This window comes from Dromiciops gliroides, chromosome 6 (genome assembly GCF_019393635.1).
Source record: "Dromiciops gliroides isolate mDroGli1 chromosome 6, mDroGli1.pri, whole genome shotgun sequence".
Lineage (NCBI taxonomy): Eukaryota > Metazoa > Chordata > Mammalia > Microbiotheria > Microbiotheriidae > Dromiciops > Dromiciops gliroides.
In genome coordinates this window covers 249,421,694-249,438,606 of record NC_057866.1, presented here as the reverse complement: position 1 = coordinate 249,438,606, position 16,913 = coordinate 249,421,694, and the positions used below count along the sequence as shown (strand labels likewise).

General features: G+C 38.2%; 1 protein-coding gene across 6 annotated transcripts in view; it reads right to left on the bottom strand.

Moving 5' to 3' along the window:
* Positions 1 to 11,171: 11,171 nt before the first annotated feature.
* The window catches only part of KLHL8 (kelch like family member 8), a 48,355-nt gene continuing 42,613 nt past the window's right edge, over positions 11,172 to 16,913 (bottom strand). For all 6 annotated transcript variants that reach the window (XM_043973071.1, XM_043973073.1, XM_043973072.1 and 3 more), the window contains 2 exons: positions 12,826 to 13,027; positions 11,172 to 12,334 (listed from right to left, as the gene is read on the bottom strand). In XM_043973071.1, coding sequence (XP_043829006.1) covers positions 12,211 to 12,334; positions 12,826 to 13,027 — 326 coding nt within the window. In that variant the 3' untranslated portion in view covers positions 11,172 to 12,210. The remainder of the gene's footprint in view (positions 12,335 to 12,825; positions 13,028 to 16,913) is intronic.

The following is a 16,913-nucleotide window of genomic DNA, read 5'->3' as shown; positions in this document are numbered from 1 at the left end:
GAGTAAGGAGTTAAGGAAGATACCTAGGTTGTGTGTCTTTATGACTGGTGTCCTCCATATCAATAGGGAAATTAGGAAAGGGGGAGGATTCGCAGGGAAAGATATTGAGTTCAGTATTGGACATATGTTGTATGTATATGGGATATCTAGTTTGAGATGTGCAATAGGAAGTTAGAGATGCAAGTCTAGAAATTAAGAGAGAAGCTAGGGGGTGGCTAGGTGGCACAGTGGATAAAGCACTGGCCCTGGATTCAGGAGGACCTGAGTTCAAATCTGGCCTCAGACACTTGACACTTACTAGCTGTATGACCCTGGGCAAGTCACTTAACCCTCATTGCCGAGAGAGAGAGAGAGAGAGAGAGAGAGAGAGAGAGAGAGAGAGAGAGAGAGAGAGAGAGAGAGAGAGAGAGAGAAGCTAGAGATGCATAAGTAATCTGAGAATCATCAGCATAGAGATTGGTTCTATGGGACCTAATGAAATCACCAAGTGAAATAGTATAGGAGAAAAGAGGGCCCAGAAGCCTGGGGCCACCTATTATTAGTGAGCATGACCTGGACGAAGATCCAGCCAAGGAGACTAGCAAATAGCAATCATACAGAGAAGAGGAAACTCAGGATAGGGTATTGTAAGAAAATCTGGAGAAGAGAATAACCACAAGAGGGTGATTGTCCCTCCTAACTGTTCTGTAGCCTTTGACACTCAAAGAATGAGGATTGGTTGTTAGATTTAGCAATTCAGTTTGTGGGCAATTTTGGAGCGAGTTTTAGTTGAATGAGGTTTGAAGCCAGACTTTGAGGAGTGATGGAGAGGTTTGGAAGAGGTGCTGTGATGAGTAGGGCCAGTTAAAGAAGTATAAATGAATTACCTTGACACCATGAGAGCCCATTTTAGTTTATGTAACATAAACTTGTAGTGGGACTGAATTAGGACAGTTTTGTGATTTTCCTAGTTTGGTTCAGTAGCATATGAGATGCCTTAAAACTAAAGGCTAAGGCTTGGCAGGGCCAGATCAGTGACAAGATAAAGGGCAGAAGATTCAAGAAAAGAATATAATGTGTAGTTGAACTGGTTCCCCAAGGGGTCAAGATGGGGAGAGGAGAGAGTAGTCAGTGTAATGACCTAGGAAAGAACTGAGGTGTTGAGAAATTGGAGGTCACAGTGAGGATGAAGAATATCGGGTTTCAGGTTTCAGAGGGAGAAGTAGAATAAAAATAGATTGTGATCAGATAAATTTCAGAGGAGATGATTGTGGAAATGAAACATTTATGGGTGGTGACAAAATCAAGTTTATGATCTTTCTGTGTAACTAAGTTGGGTGGAGAAGTAGGTTGTATCAAATGAGTAAGTTGAAGAACTGTAAAATTAGGCTGCCATATAAATGTATCTCCTCCTATAAGAGCAGAAACTGGTAAGCCGAGAAAATCTTTTGAGCCAGGGACTGAACTCAAGGAGGAAGGAAGAGGAGTGTCCTGGGGAATTCTGTGATTGGATGGTAGCAATAGATTGAGTAAATCTCAAAGGGTGATGGTGGTAGAAGAGCCAGGATCCACTATTTCTGCTGCCCAGTGGTCCAAGTTCTCTCCTCAGTCTGCCCAGGGTTTGTGATCTAGGGCTGGATCCCTGGACCATCCTCTGGTTTAAGTAATCTCCTGGGATCTCTTCCTGCCCCAGTGTTTCCTGATCTGTTGCCAAGTCTAATCCTTCTTTCAGTTCCTGGGTGCTGGAATGTTCCATGTGTAGTGCATTCCTGGCCAGAGCCCACTCCAGAATCCACAGATCTTTAGGTCAACCTGGGCTGGAAATGTGACTTATTATGACCTTTTCTCAAATTTCCCAATCAAAATTCAATCTGGTGTGTTTTCTAGATCTTTGTGGAGGAAATTCAGCAAAGGAGCTAGCAAAGCAGCTTTTCCCCGCTATTCTTCCATCTTGATTTCACTTCCATCCCCAACCCAGGAGACTAGTTCTTGATGGTATTGCTTTTCTCCTCTTTTCCTGAATGCCAGAAGACCATGTTTGGTAGTTATATTCACCCAATCCCTATATCTTGGAAGGTAGACTGGCAAATAGTGTATAATTCCATACTTGTTTTGAATGGAATTCTTCTTTCCCACTGGATTTTGTTTGTAACATAGTATAAAAGTTGATGACTTATGTGGATTAATTTTATATCATGCTACTTTGTTGAAATTATTTCAATTAATTTTTAGTTAAATCTCTAGGGTTTTAACATAAAGGCACATCATCATCTTTTAAAAAATGACAATTTTGTTTCCTCTTTCCCTATGTTTATTCCCTAGTCTTTTTAGACCAAGTATGGATAAAGACCTTGACATAATGGAATGCTTTCATCTCCCCTTTTCCCAAAGGCATGACAATAGAGGGTGATGGAATGACATTTCTTCATTTCTCTAGGGAGACAGGAAACACACACCCTATAAATAGTCATACAGATGTATATATCTTTTTTCTTATTTAGTATTTCATTTTGTCCCCAATTACATGTAAAAACAAATTTTCAAACCTTGTTTTTAAAAACCTTAAGTTCTAAATTCTCTTTTTCTCCCTCCAGACCACCCCTTATTGAGAAGGCAAGCAATTCAATAAAGATTATACATGTGTAGTCATGAAAACATTTCCATATTAGTCATGTTGTGAAAGAAAATATAGACCAGAAAGAAAGGACCCTCAAGAAAGAGTTAAAAGAGTATTCAGACTCCGTCAGTTCTTTCTCTGCAGATGGATAGCATTTTTCATCCCAAGTCTTTCAGACCTGTCTTGAATCATTGTATTGCTGAGAATAGCTAAGTCTATATGTATATATTTCAATCAGTGTTGGAGAACCCAGTTTCCCCTAAGAACTGCTTTGGCTGCATTATCAAACTTTTGGTATGCTTTTTTCATTGTAGTAATTTTATGAAATTATTTATCGTTTCTATAATTTGTCTTTGACCCACTGATTCTTTAGAATTAGGTCTTCATTTAAGTTTGAATATTTCCTTCAAAAGCTATTCACTAATGATGATTTTTATTGTGCTGTAGTCAGTAATAGATAGGTTTACTGCTTTTTGGCTGTGAAAGTAAAACTCAGAACCCTGTGTTTCAGGCTGAAAGTCTGGCAGAGACAATTTATTAGTATTATAATACATACAGGCTTAGAGGGAGAGTGAAATGATGGTTTCATTTGCTAATTGAATTGTTCTTTCTCCTGTATTTTAGCATTCAAAAATTGAAATTCAGTATTTTAGCATTTAGAAATTCAATTTCTTTAGGGAAATAAAATATAAAGTTTAACTGGGTTTTTAAAATTTACTTAAAAAAACTATAGAACTACTAAGCACGGATATGACCCTTCTAGTCAATAAACTCCTAGTCAAATATAAAATCATCTAACTTCTAAAGCACTTCTTAACCCAGCATCTTCCTACTCAACCATCATCTTCTTACACCTTGTTCCCCATTATGTGCTCTGCAAACCAGTAATACTGGTTTCTTTGCTGTTACTCACATTAAGTTTTTCCTTAAATGCCTGGAGTTGGGAGATGGAATATCTTAATGTGAATGAAATGAAAAGGACTGTCTCCTATTCCTGGAATTGCTCCCTTTTCACCTCTGCCTCCTGATTTCCCACAAGTCTCAGCGACAATCATACATCCTTCAAGAGGCCTTTCCTAATACTCCTTAGTTTAAGCACCTTCCATTATCCCTAATTTATTGTCTATATATTTATCCTATTTGTTCATAGTTATTTGCCTGTTGTCTAGACCTCAAGGGCAGGAACTTTGAATCTTGCTTTGCATCCTCAATTCTTAGTACAGTGCCAGGTGCATGGCAGGCTCTCAATAAGGGCTTTTTGAGTGATACTAGCATCACTGATGTATTCTTTGGGAAACAGCTGACTTCCTGGAAGACTAAGGCTAAGATGGAGAAAATGAAAAGGACTAACTTTCTTCCCTCCACCACTACTAATTTAAAGTCCAGAATAAAAAAGGGATATTTTTGCTAATAAAAGGCATTCTCTCTTTTACCACTACCCTCTAGTATTCTCCTTTTAATACAGTCAAAGGTGAATAAGGCAGTATTAATTGGGCTAATTAAAATATTACTGCCCTGAGTTTGGAAAATTCCTTCCTGATTCCAAATCTAGGAACTGACTTGGGTTTTGATAATGCTAACAAGCACTCAGGACTAGAATATTATTTTCTTGGAATGTGACTAAGTACAGATAAGGTTTTGGGATCAAGGACAGAAAACATTCTAAATTAATATTCCTCAGAGGAATAGGCATAGTGGATTTCTACACTGTATTTTTTTCCAGGTTTTTTGGTAAAGTTTTGGAAAGTAAAAGGGTAAATTTTTTATAAGGTAAAAGTAAGCTAAATAAGTTTACACCCAAACATTCCAATTCTGTCATATCGAACTTTTCTAAAAGTCTATTCAGATCTTTATCTTTTTTGTAATCTTATCTCTGTCTAAAAGGGGCAAATTAAGATCAGAAATCTCAATTATGGCAATCAGGTTGTTAGGTCATCAAAATGAACAATGCAGTGGCTGAAGAGGATGATGGAGAAGTGAAGACCATGTGAAAGCTAGATGAGCGATGGCAACAAGAAATGAAAATCAAGATAAATGCTGCAGTGTGTCCAGTTTTTCTTGTCATGACTGGAATGTACTCAGAGCTTGATACCCCCCCAACCCCACCACTCTCCAATGCTAATTACCCAGCTCCCACTAGATACTAAATGTCTACCCTTGATTGGAGGCAATTGGAGACAGACCCACTATCCTTACCTCTGATGAAGATATCCCAGAGTCCTCCCTTTTGCTCTTCAGACCCATTATCTTCTTGGTCTAGGACTACCGCCTTATCATTAACCCTTCAAGTCTTTCAGGCACTATTTCTCTGCCTACCAGACCCCAGGTACCACCTGGGTTTTCCTTACACCATGAAACTGAGCCCCTCCATGATATTTTGTGTCACCCAATTAGAATGTGAGCTTTTTTTGGGTGTAGGAAGTATTTTGGTTTTTAATCTCTAGCCCCTGAATTCACCTTGAATTTAAAGTCCCTGACATTTAAATACCTTTCCATTCTTTGACAAATCACTGCATTAGTCAATTGTGAAAGCTTTCCTGGCTAATCACTAGGACCTTGAGTATTTGAACTGGGGGGAAAAAAGAAAAGAAAAAAAAGAGCTATTTATAGGAAGATTCTGTCTCAAGTTAGAGGAGTGAGGATGAGGTTACTACCCAGACCACTATAATGAGCCGATGAATCGATGGGGATAAGCAGCAGGTCAAGAGTTGTCTGAAGTACAGAAATAATGCTGGTTTGAAGTACTTGTGACTCATTTGAGGAAATTGTGACTTTTAAGCCCTATGTGCTTCAAAAAGGAAAGTGGGAAGTAAAGCAATTGAGGTTAACTGACTTGGTTTTACTTAACAAGTTTGAACTATAGATCACTGAAAAACATGGTGATTTGCACTGTCTAGCCAAAGTGTGTTTTTACATATTTTCATTAGTATCTTTCAACTTAGAAATTTTCAAAGGACTGTATCTAAATTGCCACATATAGTATCTATTAAAGGACCATCATTAAGGTATTTAAATGATTAACAATATAGAATGATCAACAAGCTCTTGAGTGACTCCTATAGGCTAACCACTATATTAGGTCCTAGAATAACAATGACAAAAATAAAACAGTACCTGTCCTGAAGGATCTTACATTCTATCAGTGAAAGCACATACACCTATAATCATGTATGAAGTAAATACAAAAAGTGAGGAAAGCCCCAGCAGTTTGGGGGGGGGGGAGAGTAATAGGGAAAGGCCTCTTATAGAAGGTATCACTTGAGTTTTGAAGAAAGCCAAGGATTCTAAGAAGTAGAGGGGAGAAAGAGCATCCTAAGCATAGGGGGATAGCAGCCTGTGCAAAAGCCTAAGGAGGGAGCATGGGGAGATGGATGGAACTTAGACTGCAGGAAAGTGATGTGTAACAAGCCTAGAAAATGGGGCTGGTGCCAGATTGTGAAATGTAAGTTCCTAATGTTAGACTTTGATCCTAGAAGCAACACTAGACCTCTGAAGCATTAGTCTATGGAAAAAGAAAATATTATAGGAATGCTTCCCATATAATTTTGACTATCATTTTAGAAGATATAATGCAGGGGAAGGAAAACAGTCATAGACTAAGTTTGAGTTCACGCTCTATGTGACTTTGGGCAAGTCTCAGTTTCCTCATCGGCAAAATGAGAGGATTAAAATTAGAGGGATGACCTCTGAGGTCTATTCTAGTTCTTAATCTAGGATTCTATGATTTTGGAAAACAGAACCATCAAACACTTGGTGGGTTGTTAAGTTTCTTTGCCTAGACTTCTGAGTATTTCGTGCCTCTCCTGTATTTTTGCTTTTTTCTTAGTATGTTATTTATATTATTCATCTCCACTAGATTGCAAGGTTTGTGTGTGTGTGTGTATGTCTATCCTGGGATCCTCAACATGGCAGATACTTTGTAAATGTTAGTGGATTAAATATACCATCATTCCAGGGCTCAAGTAAAATAGTCACCCAGGATCAGTGGTAATAAATGACTATAGTAACCTAATATTTGATGAACCCAGACTCCAGCTTCCAAAAACTGTGGGGAAAACTGGAAAAGAGTGTGGCAAAAACTAGGCATAGATGAACATCTTACACTAAATACCAAAATAAGGTCAAAATGGGTACCTGATTTAGACAGAAAGGGAGAAACCATCAGCTAATTAGAAGAGGAAGGAACAACTCTGAGGTACTGCCTCACACCCATCAGATTAGTTAATATGATTAAAAAAAGGGAAAATAATAAATGTTGGAGATGTGAAAATGCATCATTATCATCATTATTATTGCATTATTAGTGGAGTTGGGAACCCATCCAACCATTCTGGAGAACAATTTGGAACTATGCCCAAAGGGCTATAAAGCTGTGATCCAGCAATACCACCATTAGGCCTATATCCCCCAAAAATCATAAAAAAGGGAAAAGGGCCCACATGTACCAAAAATATTGATAGCAGCTCTTCTTGTGATGGCAAAGAAGTGGAAATTGAGGGAATGCCCACAAATTGGGGAATGGCTGAACAAGTAGTACATGAATGTCATGGAATACTATTGTGCTATAAGAAATGATGAGTGGCAGATTTCAGAAAAACCTGAAAGACCTGGAAAGTGGACTGATGCTGAGTGAAGTGAGCAGAACTCGGAGAACAGTAACAGCAACACTGTGTGATGATCAGCTGGGATAGACTTGGCTCTTCTTCAAAGCAATACAATAATCCAAGACAATTTCAAAGGACTCATGATGGAAAATGTTCTGCACATCCAGAGAAAGAACTGTGGAATCTGAATGCAGTTTGAAACATACTGTTTTCACGTTTTTTTCCTTTCTTGAGGTTTTTCCCTCTTGTTCAGATTCTTCTTTTACAACATGACTAAAGTGAAAATGTTTAATGTGATTGTATATCTATAACCTATTTCAGATTGCCTGCTCTCTTGGGGAGGGGTGAGGGAAGGGAAGGAGGGAGAAAAATTTGGAACTCAATCTTATAAAAACGAATGTTGAAAACTATCTTTACATGTAACTGGAAAAAAAAAGTCACCCAGCACAATAACTCACTGGGGCAACTGCAGGGCATAGGGGAATGAGGGCTGAAACAGAGAACAAAGAAGCCAATGCAGCGACTCCACCAATTATACCTGAAGTGATTGCACAGAGCAGTCATCAAGATTGGCAGTTTTTTTTTTCCATTTTCTAGTTGTGCACATAATCTGCCACTAGAGGGCAGTGATTTTCAGAACAAAACCCTATCAAGAGAAATTTAGCATTAACCAAGCTACACGGTTCTGGGGACCAAAAAGGAGGGGTATAAAGGAAAAGTGGAGCACTAGGTTTCGGGTGTCACTATAACTAAGCAATATGCAGTCAGGTCAGAACTTTATCATTTGGGGCCTGAGGTCATTAGAAAACAGAATAGGAGCATTGTCTCAAATTGGCCTTACAAGAAGTATTGGTGTAGTGGGTTTCCTACTCTTTTTTTTTTTTTTTTTTAGTGAGGCAATTGGGGTTAAGTGACTTGCCCAGGGTCACACAGCTAGTAAGTGTTAAGTGTCTGAGGCCAGATTTGAACTCAGGTACTCCTGACTCCAGGGCCAGTGCTCTATCCACTGCACCACCTAGCTGCCCCAGGTTTCCTACTCTTTATGGAGTTGTTCCTGGCTAATGTGAATAGCTGTGTGGGTTCTTTTTAGTGCTTGACAGGATAAGTACAATTGACAAACTCAGATGATGGATCTTCACTGCTTTTACTGACAAAATAAATACAGCATGCTGTTCCCGGAAGCTTTTCTTGACCAGTGTTAAAATTCAATCAACACTTACTAAGCACCAGCAAAGTGCAACGCTCCATGATAAATAATGAAGGTACAAAGAGGTATATCACAGACTCTGTTCTCAAGGAGCTGACAATTTAATGGAGGTGGAGGAAGACTGATAGGACAATGGAGAAGGCCAAGCAAGGTACTATAAGAAATTTGAAAATAATGGGGATGAGAGGTGAGGGTCTTTGGAGTGAAAGCAGGTTTTCTGATGGGAATGGCATTTGTTTGATTTAAAGGAAAGGAAGGGAGCAGCTAGGTGGTGCAGTGGATAGAGCACTGGCCCAGGAGTCAGGAGGACCTAAATTCAAATCCAGCCTCAGACACTTGACACTTACTAGCTGTGTGACCCTGGGCAAGTCATTTAACCCTCTTTACCCCACCAAAAACAAACAAAACAAACAACAAATAAAGGAAAGGAAGGACTCAATTGACAGAGGTGGGGATTGCATTCTAGGCAGGAGGGACAGTGAAAGCAAAGCTACAGAAAGCACTGGCATGATGTCTGCAGTTTCGTCTGTCTGTATAAAAGGAGGCAAAGCTGGAAAAGTCAGGTATGGATTGGGAAGAGTACAGAAGGTTAGAGGAATGATTTTTGAGACAGCCAGTTCATAATATGTTTCCTCTCCCTCGTACCCCCCCCCTCCTGTGGAGCTGCATTGCTTCCCAGACCATCCCCCCTGCCCTGCAGTCTCTCTTCCCTTCTCTATCTTGACCTCATGGGGAAAAGAGTTCAATTCTACTCTGCCCCCTTCTTCTGAGTCCCTTATAAGGGATAAAAACCATCTGAGATGAAAATAATTAGGCTTTCTAACAAAGTAATCATAAGCCTTGTATACCTCAGCTTTGGGGTATCCATCTTAAATGACACTTCCAGCCTTTCCAATCCCAATTCATATATGTACCACAGCATACACCTCTATACATTTAAGGGAAAGTGGATTCCCCCCACCCTCTTTTTTCATTGTAACCTTGTTTGGGGGTGTTTTGGGGAAATATTTTGGGTTAATCTTCTGATATTTAGTGCATACTACCAAGTATGTTCACATTCTTTGTTCTCTTCAAACATGCACACACATTTTATATATATATATATTTTAACGGGGCAATGGGGGTTAAGTGACTTGCCCAGGGTCACATAGCTAGTAAGTGTCAAGTGTCTGAGGCTGGATTTGAACTCAGTTCCTTCTGAATCCAGGGCCGGTGCTTTATCCACTGTGCCACCTAGCCATCCCCCACATGCATTTTATATTAAAGAGCTGTGGTTACAGTACCAAAAGTTGAATAGAAAAAACTGTATATTCTAGATGACTCTCATAGTTAAAAATTAGAAATGTTACTGCTCTTAAGGATGGCCAGACTCCATGCTCCATACACACAACAAACAAAGCCAGCAAAAACTTCAAAGAAAAGAACCATTTAAAATCAAAGTTTAATAAGTTCATGAAAAAAAATTGTTATGACAGGTGATTAGTACTATGTCTGATTTTAAAAAAAAGAGTACCAGATCTTATATAATAAATAACTATTTGAATCAGGGCTGTTTGGTGTCAATACATTTTTGTGTCCAACTCATATGTTGAATTTTGGCTCCAAAGCAGTGTCTACAGCTGATTCTGCAACAGGTAAGGTAGCCTGTAGTTTGATGGCAGTGTATGAAGACAAGCCTGTCAATACATTTTCAAGGCCAGCCCGTGAATGTCTTTTGAATCTTCCTGAGTACTGCTGTCTGAGCATAGGTTAATAGAGACTTGCTTAACTCCAGCTTTCCTCTCCTATGGTATATGGGATTCCTGATACTCTTTTGCAAAACCTGCCACAGTGAGAAGTGTCGGGAGTCATTTCTCCACGTGCAAAGCAGAACTAGGAATTCCTTGAATCTATGACTTTTGGAAGAAATAACCTTTACTTTACGCCACTGAAAATGCTGCTCTTTGGTGTTCTATTGCAATGAAATGTGGAAGCTTCTGTTTTAAGAATGAGGAAGATTCAAAAGATTCCTCATTAGAAAAACAGGGAAACCTCTATGCCTAAGTAAAAGTGGGGTCTCTCCCTTAGTCACTCAGTTTCTAACTTTACTAACCTTCAGAGAGGAAATAGAATCTTTAATAAATATCTGTGAACAAATAAATACACATGATTCAATGGTTAAGCTGTTTTATAATGCAGGTTGTTTTCATGGAAAGCTGTCAAGTTAGCAGGTATAGTTCATGCCCCAGGAAAGTCCTTTGTCCTGGAGTTTAGGAGAATAAAACCTGGCAGGGAAATGGTTACACTCTTTATATTTATTAACACTTGTCTTGTACTGGTTTTATGACAGATTGAACTTGTTAGCAAATTAGTGCCAGTACTGAAAGTTTGTTTAAAAAGTTTTTTGTTAGAAATCAAATAAAAACAAATGTTGCAACCTATTGCTACATGTAACTGGAAAATAATAAAATACTTTTATGGGGAAAAAAAAGAAAAAAAGAAAAGAGCAAATAACTGTTGTTCCACAACAACAAAAAAAGGTTTTCATTTCCTAACATGGAAATGTTTTGTATGACTGCACACGTATAATCTGTATCAAACTGCTTGCTTTCTCAATGAGTGGGGGAGGGGAGGGAAAGAGAATTTGGAACTCAAAAATTCTTAAAAACAAATGTTAAAAATTGTATTTATATGTAATTGGGGAAAAAATAAAATATATACTTTTGGGGGGGTAGGGCAATGAGGGTTAAGTGACTTGCCCAGGGTCACACAACTATAAGTATCAAGTGTCTGAGGTTGGATTTGAACTCAGGTCTTCCTGAATCCAGGGCCAGTACTTTATCCACTGCACCATCTAGCTTCCCTCAATATATATAATTTTTTTTAAGTATTTTATTTCCTTAAGAACTAAAACCAGATGTTATACCAGGAAAGGGACAGGTCAGCCAGCAGCCTGATGGACAGGAAATATTAAACCTGGGCTTTTAGTCAAGAGCCTGTCAAAGAGGGAGGGTAAAAAAATGGTTTTCTTGATTCTCTGCCTTTGGACACTGATCCAGATTTCTGGCTCATTCCTAAGATTTCCAATTGGATGAAATATCAAATAAGACAAATGTTCTCCTAACAACAAATCAGCGCCTTTTTTATTTACTATAAAATAAATCCATTAAACATTCAAATTTTAAAATCAGAAATATGCATCTTTAGCTTAGTCTGACTGATTGAGCTTTACTAGCTTTGTACAACATCACTACAAAGCATCCTTTAAATGCAGCCTAGTGCACTCAGAATAGTGCAAACATGTTTTACTTTTGTAAACGTCTGAGAAATTTAAATCATCCAGTAAAAAAAATGATAGACCCTTTTAGTATAAAATGGAAATATCCTTCATTAAGAATCACTACTGAAAGTATTCCAATTTTCTCCTTACTCAAAGATTGAAAATTCAGTAGTACAATCTCATTGTCTAACTTCAAAAAAGACACGACTCTGCAAATTACTCTGACGTAACTTTAAAGATTACTCAGATTCAAAAAACAAAAAGTGTTTTTGGCACTTGTTTTGCGATCATCTCTCTTCTGGAAACCTTAAAGTTGGAACAAGACTCCAATATTGCTTAATATTTTGTCAAAATGACCGTCAGCATTCACCTTAGCACTGATAATTCCTCACGGAGCACACGTGAAGATGTGCTTATTCAGAGCACGAGACAGTCAATAATAAGTAGCCAGCTGTAGTTGTAGCCTGTTCCAAGATGATCATACCAAAACTCTAGCTGTCTTTACTTTTGGGAAGGATAGAATTGTTGGGGGCTGGCATTCAAGTCACATACAGTCAACCACATTACTGGATCCTTGGCCCACATCACGGATCTGAGTACTCAAACAGGAACACACAGCCACACCTGCTCCAGCCCTGCAGTGAGACACAGATCCTACAAGCTCCCACCTGGAGATGTAAAAAAGGAAACAGTGTTATCCCAACAAGCCTCTAACAGTAAGAGTGGTTTAAGATTCAGAGACGATGCCCCCAACACCTTCATTTTAGAGATTAAAACACCCGTTCTCAAGAAATGAAAAGTTTCCAAAGGTCACAAAAAATGGAGTGTTCTTTCTATCACACCACAAAAGGAGCCTTTTTTCTGAGAGGTTGTTCTTGATCCACAGTAAACTGTGATGGCAAGAGAGAGCTACGATTTAGATTCTTTTTATGCCTTAGTAGCTTCTAGTACTAAACCCCCAGTACTATGTAAACACTTCATAGGCATTCAAAAAGTACACGTGGAATTAACTTTGACTAGTGAAAATTAAATCGTATGAACAGAAAGAATGATTAAAACAGAAAATAAAAATCTTTAAAATTGAGTTGAGAGAAAAAAAAAGTCAAGCTAAAATTCTGGAATTACAACACACACACACACACACACACAAAATAGTTACCTGTTCACCACTGGATCAAAAGCTTCGACAGTATTTAGGTATGCATTGCCATTATGACCACCAACTGCAAAAATTTTGCCCATCACTGTGGCAATACCCACACCACCCCTAGGAGTAGTGAGTTCTGCTACATATTCCCATTTGTTGTTTCTAGGGTCAAACCGTTCAACTGAGCTAAGAGGAGAATTATCATCAAATCCACCTATAAAAAGAAAATATTCAAATGCTTAAATGAGTGTGATAACATTTTTAGCTTAATCTTTACCAGAATTTTTATCAGTGGTCTCACAGTAATAACTGCTAACAAGAGCTAACATTTATATAGTACTTAGGTGCTAGGTGCTTTAAAATTAGTATCTCACTGGATCCTCACAACCCCGAGGTAGATGCTATTATTATCTTCATTTTGTAGGTGAGGAAAATGAGGCAAATAGGTTCAGGGACTTGCCTGGGTTCATACGGCCAGCTACTAAGTGTCTAAGGATGAAATCTCAACTCAGAAGTCTTCCTGACTCCAGGCCCAGTGCTTTCTCCACTGTGCCACCTAGCTGCCCCTAGAACACCACTAACTGAGATCAAGGAAGAAAAACATATATGTCTATATTAAACCAATTACCTGGGTGAAAACCCACAAGCATTCCTGTAGATTACAGAATAATGGAAGCTGAACTAGAAGGGGATTTAGAGAATACTTAGTCTAGCCTTTTGCTAGAAATGTTTTTTTTAGTCTAGCCTTTTGAAAAAATAACGTTGGTTTTTTTTTTTCACCCAAGGCTACAGCTTCTTTAGCATATCAGCTTGCAAGGATGAACAGAGTACTGACATTAAAGTCAGGAAGACACAGACATATCTTGCTTCAAACATTTATTTATTAACTCTGTGATCATGGGTAATATCTAATCTTCAGCCTCAGTCTCCTTAACTGTAAAATATGGTAACATCTTATTTTTCAACCTCACAGAGTTGTGATAACATGTGTAAGGTGCTCTGTAAACTTTAAACTGCTATATGTCAGTTTATTTTTCTCTTACCACTAAGAATACCATATAGATGAAAAAAGGCATTTTGCTCTGAGTAACGAAAATACCCAAGAAAAAATGTACAGCAGTTTTTTAAAGTCTAGGGAATTAAAAGTTCATAAGACTAGGGGGCAAGTAGGTGGCGCAGTGGATAGAGCACCAGCCCTGGAGTCAGGAGTACCTGAGTTCAAATCCGGCCTCAGACACTTAACACTTACTAGCTGTGTGACCCTGGGCAAGTCACTTAACCCCAATTGCCTCACTAAAAAAAACCAAAAACAAAAACAAAAAGTTCATAGACTAATCATTTAAATAAATTCCCTCCCTTAATCCTGAATGATCTAAGTTGGTCAACATAACCACAATTAATAAATACATAGCAATTTTTGCCCAGCCTGCAAGTTTTATAGAACATATCCTGGATGATGGATAATTTACTCCTTGACACTTCAAAGGGTAAAATATTTAGATAACTGAGCAATTGTCTCCTCCCATCAAAAACAAGCTTCCACATCCTTTTTAAGCTCCTTTTCAAACTGACTGAGTCACAGTTCTCCTGTGACTAACTCTTCCCAGTAAATGACTTTCTTTAGAAGTAGTAATGACATGCTCAATCTAGGCAACTGGGTCGGTCATTACAGAAGAAAAAGTGATAGTTAACTTTATTTATTTAATTTTTGGAGACAACTGGGGTTAAGTAACTTGTCCAGGGTCACAAAGCTAGTAAGTGGCTAAGGCTGGCACTGAGGTCTTCCTGACTCAAGGATTGGTGCTCTATCCAACTGGCTGCCCCCATACTTAACTTTAGCAACAGCTAACTACTAGCTACTGGGTGTATGTTTTATTATCACTAATCAAAAATGTTGCACTACATGTCTTTTCTGAGGCTACAAAGTTTATTACTTGGGAGTATAAATAACTGTACAGAAGGACCATGTGATATGGATGAAGAAACTGGAGCTAGAGGCAGAAAAACTAGCCCAGTTTTGGCTCCTCTTTGCAGCATCTGTGTGTCCTTGGACAAGTCACTGTTCTGTTTTATTCATTTTTAGCAGGTTTAATACGGTACTTATACCACCTAAAGTTCACAGGGGTCTTCTGAGAATCAAACGCAGCAATATGTGTAAAATGATACATGAAGGGGGCAGCTAGGTGGCGCAGTGGATAAAGCTCCGGCCCTGGATTCAGGAGTACCTGAGTTCAAATCCGGCCTCAGACACTTGACACTTACTAGCTGTGTGACCCTGGGCAAGTCACTTAACCCCCATTGCCCTGCCAAAAAAAAAAAAAAAAGATACATGAACTTAAGTTTTCTAAAAAGAAAATTTTCATGTAATTGTTTATATCACTTACATTTCCTAATGTATCTTATGCCTCTCCCCATTCTCCTCCCCCCATAAGCTATTTCTTTCTTTCTTTTTTTTTTGGTGGTGAGGCAATTGGGGTTAAGTGACTTGCCCAAGGTCACACAGCTAGTAAGTGTCAAGTGTCTGAGGCCGGATTTGAACTCAGGTGCTCCTGACTCCAGGGCCAGTGCATCCACTGTGCCATCTAGCTGCCCCCAGCTATTTCTTTAAAAAAAAAAAAAGAAAAAAGAAAAACAGTTCAGCAAAACCAATCAACACACACCAACAAAGTTTGTTGCTAGGGATAGTGTTCCATACCCACAGTCCTCATCCTCTGGAAAGAAACGGGAAAATTTGAGTTTTTGTTATTTGTTAGGTAAGGAGTCTAAGAGTTTCAATGGAAATTTAACAGTAAGGGGAGTAAGAGGCTGACTTCAAAAGAACAGATAGGTAAGGTTTATTTGAAATAGAAAGAAGATTAGATAAGCAAAGAAAGGAATGAAACTATAAGATAAACAAGACAGGAGGATTTGATCAAATGTTGACTTTAAAGAATAATGGTGAGAAGAAAAATACTCTGGCAATAGTATTTGTAGTTTTTGGTCACAACTAAAAAGATCTTTCAAATTTTTTCCAATCTGTTCAATCTCCATGGACTTAAAATTTTTTTTTCAAGACACATCTAGCTCTAAAATAGAAATATTAAATTCTCTTACAATGTCTTTTGCAATTCAATTTTATAGTATCCCACTTGGTGCACAAATACTTAATGATGTTTGTTTACTGTCTATGGGACCTTTAAACATGATCTTATTTCTGTTAATCCCTCATTAAATCATTTATTTTTACTTTTGCCCTCCCTGAAATTATGGTAGCAACTTCTGCCTGAAGCAAATTTTATTCCAACCCTTCATTTTTTAGCTGTTTTAAACATAGTTCTGGCATGCAGCAAGTCACTGAGCTTTACTTTTTAATCCATTCCATCATTATCTTTCATTTAAGAATTAGATCCATTCCTATTTAAGGTTATAATTGTTAGACTTGTGTACTCTTCCTTTTCATCTGATTGCTTTTTCACTCCACCTCCTTTCTAAGTATTTGAAACCTACATTTAGTATTGCTTATATAAAATTTCTCGTTTTCTCCTCTATTCTCTCCTGGTTTTCTTCGCTCTATCTCGAGTCACTTGAGTTTACTTCAAATATTCTTTTTTCTTTTACTTGTCCATTCTTCCATCTGAGTCCAGATAAAAATACCATTCAGAATTATCCCTGCCTCAGTCCCAATGAATAACACTCATTTGTGGTATCCTTGCCAAAGAAGTGTTAATTTACCAAATCATTCCTTGTTTCTTTCCCATTCTAGTCTACTCTGAAGTCTAATGGGCCATTCTTTCTTAGCTATGTTATTCATACAAAGTAAAGTTTCTGGAGGGACAAATACCTTGCTGCTTCTATTCATCTGTTAACATTATAACAAATCATCTGTTTTCCAATTTTTTTTTAAAGATATATTTTAGGGGCCTTTTCCCGAGAAGCCTAACTTCTTGACATCCTACCTAAAGAAGAAGCAGTATGTCAAGACTTGTTCCAAGTTACAGGGCCTGGTCCTACTCCATGCCCTTAGATTTATTGCTTATCATTGAACAATATGTGCTTCCTTTGGACTTGTTTCTGACCACCCTGGGGCCCCAAATAACCCTTCTGATAAGGTAGAATGTATC